This window comes from Stegostoma tigrinum, chromosome 1 (genome assembly GCF_030684315.1).
Source record: "Stegostoma tigrinum isolate sSteTig4 chromosome 1, sSteTig4.hap1, whole genome shotgun sequence".
Classification (NCBI taxonomy): Eukaryota; Metazoa; Chordata; class Chondrichthyes; order Orectolobiformes; family Stegostomatidae; genus Stegostoma; species Stegostoma tigrinum.
This window is the reverse complement of record NC_081354.1, coordinates 146,170-153,571: the sequence shown is the minus strand read 5'-3', so window position 1 is coordinate 153,571 and position 7,402 is coordinate 146,170. Positions and strand designations below refer to the sequence as shown.

At 44.8% G+C, this 7,402-nt stretch overlaps 1 protein-coding gene across 1 annotated transcript in view; it reads left to right on the top strand.

The window, feature by feature from the left end:
* The first annotated feature begins 493 nt into the window (after positions 1-493).
* Positions 494-7,402, top strand: part of srp72 (signal recognition particle 72) — a 112,389-nt gene continuing 105,480 nt past the window's right edge. Inside the window, exons 1-3 of the mRNA XM_059645511.1 lie at positions 494-693; positions 996-1,116; positions 5,924-6,047. Of these exons, the coding sequence (XP_059501494.1) occupies positions 597-693; positions 996-1,116; positions 5,924-6,047 (342 nt within the window). The 5' untranslated portion in view covers positions 494-596. The remainder of the gene's footprint in view (positions 694-995; positions 1,117-5,923; positions 6,048-7,402) is intronic.

Below are 7,402 nucleotides of genomic sequence, written 5' to 3'. Positions count from 1 at the left end.
CTTACCTGGTCTGGCCTACATGAGAACCAAAAGAACTGCGGATGCTGTAAATCAGGAACAAAAACAGACGTTGCTGGAAAAGCTCAGCAGGTCTGGCAGCATCTGTGAAGAAGAAAACAGAGTTAATGTTTCGGGAGTTCTAAGGAAGGGTCACCAGACCCAAAATGTTAACTCTGATTTTCTCTGCACAGATGCTGCCAGACCTGCTGAGCTTTTCCACCAATTCTGTTTCTGTTTTCGACATTTTAGAATAACTAAGATCTTTATGGTTAATAATAAAAAGGAAGAAAATCAGTGTTTTTAAATGTATCTATAATTTTGCTTCAAATTGTTCACGGTGGAGTTGAAAAGATAAACATTCAACTTTTTCAAATCATGCCTTTGAAATGGAAGGTTGGAAATTTTAATTCGGCCAGTTGGTGGCGGCGACTCCGGATCCCGCCGGCAGGTGGCGGTGGCGGCGGCGGTGGCAGCGGCTCCGGATCCCGCCGGCAGGTGGCGGTGGTGGCGGCGGCGGCCGCTGCGGATCCCGCTGGCAGCTCCGGATTCCTGGTCCGGTGAGGTGGGCTCTCGGGGGTGAAACGGGCGTTTCGGGGATGGCCAGCGGCGCATCAATAACGGTTCTGTGGACGGAGGTGAATCGTTGCGGCCAAACTGCGGATTACAGCAGGGCCCTGAAGTCACTCAATAAAAGTAAGAGAGGCCGAGGTTTGTGGCCAAGGCGACGTGTCCCTGTGAGGCCTGAGCACCGGGAGCGGGGTTAACGAGAGAGAAAGACACCGGGAATGACGGGGAGATGGAGTACAGTAGTGGGATGGGAGCTTGGAAACGTGGAGCTTTAGTGGAAAAATTAGATGGCGAGACATGATTTGAGGTTAAGGGCTTGGCTGGGTTGGAGAACTGTGTTTTGTGTTCCTTGAATTCGTTTCTAGTATGAATCTAAACTTCGATAAAATGGATTAATGTGAAAGTTGGGCCTTTGATTCTTTCTGTAGTACTGCAGGATGATAAAGATGATGTCACCGCTCTGCATTGTAAAGTCGTCTGTTTGGTCCATACCGGAAATTTTAAAGAAGCACTTAATATTATCCATACTCATACGAAGGTGCTTACCAGGTAAGATTCAAATAAGAAAACCTGAATCACGGGCTGAAAATCTGTTCAGGATGTGGATTTAATTGTTACAGATGAAAAATATGCCAAAGGTGCAGGCTCACTGTTTGCAGTTGGTTTGTAAAGCAATGCAGGTGTTGCATATTGGTAAGACAAAACGAGGCAGAACTTACCCAGTTAATGGTAGAGCCCTGGGAAGTGTTATTGATCAAGAGAGACCCAGAGGTACAGTACATAGTTACTTGAAAATGGTGTCACAGGCAGAGAGAGTGGTGTAGAAGGTATTTGGCACACTTGCCTTCATCTGCCAGAGCATCAAGTACAGGAGTCAGGATGTCATGTTATGGCTGTACAACGCATTAGGTAAGGCCTCACATGGAGTACTGCATATTCCACATTCCACTCCCGCACATCCCAGATGTCCAAATTCTTCAAGGACCGCAACTTTCCCCCCACAGTGATCGAGAACGCCCTTGACCGCGTCTCCCACATTTCCCGCAACACATCCCTCACACCCCGCCCCTGCCACAACCGCCCAAAGAGGATCCCCCTCGTTCTCACACACCACTCCACCAACCTCCGGATACAACGCATCATCCTCCCACACTTGCGCCATCTACAATCCAACCCCATCACCCAAGACATTTTTCCATCCCCACCCCTGTCTGCTCTCCAGAGAGACCACTCTCTCCGTGACTCCCTTGTTCGCTCCACACTGCCCTCCAACCCCACCACACCCGGCACCTTCCCCTGCAACCGCAGGAAATGCTACACTTGCCCCCACACCACCTCCCTCACCCCTATCCCAGGCCCCAAGATGACATTCCACATTAAGCAGAGGTTCACCTGCACATCTGCCAATGTGGTATACTGCATCCATTGTACCCGATGTGGCTTCCTCTACATTGGGGAAACCAAGCGGAGGCTTGGGGACCGCTTTGCAGAACACCTCTGCTCGGTTCGCAACAAACAACTGCACCTCCCAGTCGCTAACCATTTCCACTCTTTCTCCCATTCTTTAGATGACATGTCCATCATGGGCCTCCTGCAGTGCCACAGTGATGCCACCCGAAGGTTGCAGGAACAGCAACTCATATTCCGCTTGGGAACCCTGCAGCCTAATGGTATCAATGTGGACTTCACCAGCTTCAAAATCTCCCCTTCCCCCACCGCATCCCAAAACCAGCCCGTTCGTCCCCTCCCCCCACTGCACCACACAACCAGCCTAGCTCTTCCCCTCCACCCACTGCGTCCCAAAACCAGTCCAACCTGTCTCTGCCTCCCTAACCTGTTCTTCCTCTCACCCATCCCTTCCTTCCACCCCAAGCTGCACCTCCATCTCCTACCTACTAACCTCATCCCACCTCCTTGACCTGTCCGTCTTCCCTGGACTGACCTACCCCCTCTCTACCTCCCCACCTATACTTTCTCCACCTATCTTCTTTTCTCTCCATCTTCAGTCCGCCTCCCCCTCTCTCCCTATTTATTCCAGAACCCTCACCCCATCCCCCTCTCTGATGAAGGGTCTAGGCCCGAAACGTCAGCTTTTGTGCTCCTGAGATGCTGCTTGGCCTGCTGTGTTCATCCAGCCTCACATTTTATTATCTTGTACTGCATACAATTCTGGTTACCTTTCTACAGGAAGGATCTTATTAGACAGGAAGAGTGCAAAACAAATTTATGAGGATTACACTGAAATTAGATGGGGTTGAGTTATAAGGAGCGGCTAGGTAGGCTTAGTTTCCACTGGAATACAAGAGGCTCAGGATCTTACAGATGTTTTCAAAGTCACAAGAGGCTTAGATAAGGTGAATAGCCAAGGTCTTTTCCCCAGGGTAGGGGAATCCAAAATTATAGGGCATAGGTTTAAGGTGAGAGGGGAAAGATTTAGAAGGGACAAAAGAGAAGTACAACACAGGAACAGGCTGTTTGGCCCTTCAAGCCTGTGCTGATCATCGTGCCCTGACTAATCTGCCCTTATTCAGTCCATATCCCTCTATTCCCTCCCTATTAATGTGACCGTCCATAAGCCTCTTCAATGTTGCCAATGTGCCTGCTTCCACCACCACCGCCACTGGTAGTGCATTTCAGGTTCCTACCACACTCTGCATGAAAAACTTTCCTCACACCATATATCCCTTAAACATTTGCCCCCGCACCCTCAACCTGTGCCCCCTTGTAATTGAAAATTCAACCCTGGAAAAAGTTGCTGACTATGCCTCCCATAATTTTGTAGACCTTTATCAGGTCTCCTTTCAGCTGCCACCTTTCCAGTGAAAACAGTCCTCCTCTTTTTAACCTTACCTCATAGCCGGTGCCCTTGAGACAGGGCAACATCCTGGTAAATCTTCTCTGCACTCTCTCCAAAGCTTTCACGTCTTTCCGGTAATATGGTGACCAAAACTTCCCGTGATACTCCAAATGTGGCTTCACAAGGATTTTATATTGCTGCAATATGGTTTGCCAACTATTGTACTCCATGCCCTGGCCGATGGAGGCAAGCATGCCATGTTCCTTCTTAAACGTTTTTGGCCACTTGTGGGCAACTGTGGACCTGCACACCCATCTGTATGTTAATGTTCCTAAGGGTTCTGCCATTTACAGTACATTTCACACCTAAATGTGCCTGTTCACTAACCAAGACCCTCAGTTCCTTTCTTGTTCAAACATCTATCTGTCTTTGCTTTAAAAAAAATTCAATGAGGTAGCCTCAACTGCTTCACTGGGCAGGCACTTCCACAGGTTCACACCCCTTTGGGTGAAAAAGTTCCTCTTCAACTCAGTCCTAGATCTGCTGCACCTTATAGAATAGATCATAGAATCCCTACAGTGTGGAAACAGATCCTTCAGCCCAACAAGTCCACACTGACCCTCAGCACATCCCATGCAGACCCATCCCCCTAATCTACATACCCCTGGTCACAATGGGACAATTCAGCATGGCCAATCCACCCAGCTTGCACACCTTTGGACTGTGGGAGGAAAAAGGAGCACGCGGAGGAAACTCACGCAGACACGGGGAGAACGTGCAAATTCCACACAGACAGTCCCCCGAGGGTGGAATCGAACCTGGGTCCCTAGCGCTGTGAGGCAGCAGTGCTAACCACTGAGCCACTGTGTCACTCCTTATTTTGAGGATGTGTCCCCTTGCGCATTTTTGTTCCACCCACCAGTGGAAACAACCTCCTTGCTTCTAACTTCTCTATTACCTTCATAATTTTATATGTTTCTGTAAGATTTCCCCCTCATTCTTCTAAATTCTAATGAGTATTGTCCCAGTCTACTCAATCTCTCCTCATAAGCCATCCCTCTGGATTCCGGAATCAACTTAGTGAACCTCCTTTTCCTCCCCTCCACTGCTGGTGCATGCCAGTGCAACATAAACTCCATTCCTCTAGCAATGAAGGACAATATTTCATTTGCCACCTTAATTACCTGTTGCACCTGCAAGCCAATTTTTTTGTGTTTCACATACGAGGACACTCGGATCCCTCTGCACAGCAGCATGCTGTAATTTTTCACCATTTAAATAATAGTCCATTTTGCTGTTGTTTATACCAAAATGGATGGCCTCATCTTTGCCAATATTGTACTCCATCTGCCGTCCCTTACACACTCGCTTAACCATATTTATATCGCTCTGCAGACTTTGTGCCCTCTGCAAACTTGATCTACTACTCATTTTAATGTCATCAGCAAACTTTAACACACGACTCTTGGTTCCCAAAAATAAATCATCTGTGTAAATTGTAAACAATTGCAAGATGAGAAGATGGACCAGTTTGAGCTGAAGGGCCTGTTTCCATGCTGTATTACACCATGACTGTATGAGAAGAAGTTACTTCTCTCAAAAGGTAGTGAGTCTGTGGAATTCACTAATCCAGAATGCAGTGGTTGTTGGGACTTGAGATGCGCACAGCCATAACTGTATTAAATAGCGAAGCAGGCTTGAGGGGCTGAATTGTCTATTCCTGCTTCTTGATTCTTTGAGTTACAGAGTCATACAGCGTGGGAATAGATCCTTTGGTCTAACCATAATCCCAAGCTAAACTAGTCCAACCTACCTGCATTTGGGCCATATCTATCCAGACATTTCTTATTGATGTACTTATCTAAATGTCTTTTAAACTGTAACCACGTCCTCCACTTCCTCTGGCAGTTCATTCCACACATGAACTGCCCTGTGTGAAAAAAAATTGCCCCTCATATCGTTTTTAAATCTTTTTCCTCTCAAATGAAGAATATGCCCCCATTCCTGAAATCCCTCACCCTAGGGAAAGGTTACCTATGATTCACCTTCTCATTACTCCTCGTGATTTTATTTTCTTACTGCATTTTATAAACCTCAATACATCCCAAAATAGTTTATAATCAATTAAGCACTTTTAAAGTGTGGTTACAGTTATAACATTGCATTTTTAGGTTTCCAGCTTGTCATGTAAAATGATATTTTTGATAGTCAGATTATAGGGAGTCCTTAATTCATGAATGTCCGACTCATGAACACTCGTACTTGCGATCGCATGTGGGCTGTAATTTCAAAGACCCTGCATACGATCATTCCCTGTACTGATGAATGGCCCCTTTATATTATCCTGTGGTGCATTCTGATTTGCGTACAAATCAACTTGTGAACAATTTCCAGAATGGAATCCGTTCGCACCTGGGTTTTGGCTATAATTCAAAGATATGTGTCACTATTTGTTTATAGCAGGGAAATCCTGTATTTCTGTGTTGACTACACCAGTTCAAAAATAATTCTTCTAATTGAGTCCTTCACTGTTACCTGTTATTCTTTCCCTTTATTCAGTGATGTGATTGCCTTTGAGAAGGCTTACTGTGAATACAGACTGAACCGAATAGAAACAGCATTGAAGACTATTGAAAATATAGACCAACAAACTGACAAGTTAAAGGAGCTATATGGACAAGTGGTATGAAATTTTCTTTCTCATTTGGTAACTGTTGACAGCTGAAGTGAATGAATTATCTCACCTACAGCAATTGCAGTTAGCAGTACTGCTGAAAGCTCTGAACGTTAAATCACAATATCGAAGTAAGGTAAGCTGCATATATTTAAAATATAAAGTAGGTTTAATGAGCCACAACTGTGCAAAATGGTCAGATCTATTAATGGTTCTGGCTGTCAGTAAGTATATCTGCTGTGGTCTTGTCAGGGTGATTCAGTAAAAACCACTGTGAGATAAGGGGCTTGATCTGGAATGTACTTTCAGGGAGTGTGGTAGGTGCAAACTGTTGCGGGTAAATCTGGACGAGTTACCTTTAATTTAGCTACTTATTAAGAAATCTCACAGCCAAAAGGCACAGAAACAAATGATTTAAATTTTATTGCGTGTAGTGACCCAAATAAGATTCTTCAAGTGGGCAAGTTAAGCCTTATTGCTCAATTTGGTTATTACCTGATTAATGGCCGACTTTAGGTACAATTCCAACAAACAGTGTCTGGCTTTTGATGTGGAGATTTTGATCGTCATGACGTGTTGTTCTCTGAAGTTCTACTGCTGGAATTGTTCTGGTGTTAGTCATCTTGAGGATTTTCAGGTCTATGATGTGATATTATTGATAATTCTTTAGATTCTTGCATCCTCTGAAGCCATCAAGTCCACAGCTTGCCTTATCAGAAGTAGCTTCCCTATAGTATTAAACTCCACGTGTCACGTTTTTTGCCACTCTCTCAACCCATCTATGTGCCCTTGCATATTCCTTATGTCCTCATCAAATTTGAATGCGTTAAACTCTGCCCACCATTTCCAAGCCATTCATTTAGAAAGCAAATATCGATGTTCTAGGACTGACCCCTGTAGCACTTCATGAAAAATGTCTTTCCAGTATGATAAAGGCTGACTTGTCTTCTGTATTAAAATATCCTCAAATGTATATTGTCTCCAATACTATGAGCTTCTATCTTATGCGAAATCTTTTATGTAGTACCTTATTGATTTTTTTTGGAAATCCTAATACGCTTCATCTACTGGTTCCCTTTTATAAATCCTGCCTCCAATACAAAGAGCAGTACAGCACAAGAACAGACCCTCCAAGCCTGCAATGATATGTTGCTTTTCTAAAATAAAAACCTTCTGCCTTGATACAATCTGTATCCCTCAATTCCTGCCTATTCATGTATCTGTCAAGGTGCTTCTTAAATATTGGATTGAATCTGCTTCAATTGTGGCAGTGCATTCCAGGCACTTAGCACCGTCTTCGTAAAAGAAAAAGAACTTGCTGTCACATCTCCTATAAACTTTCCCCCTTTGACCTTAAAGTTATT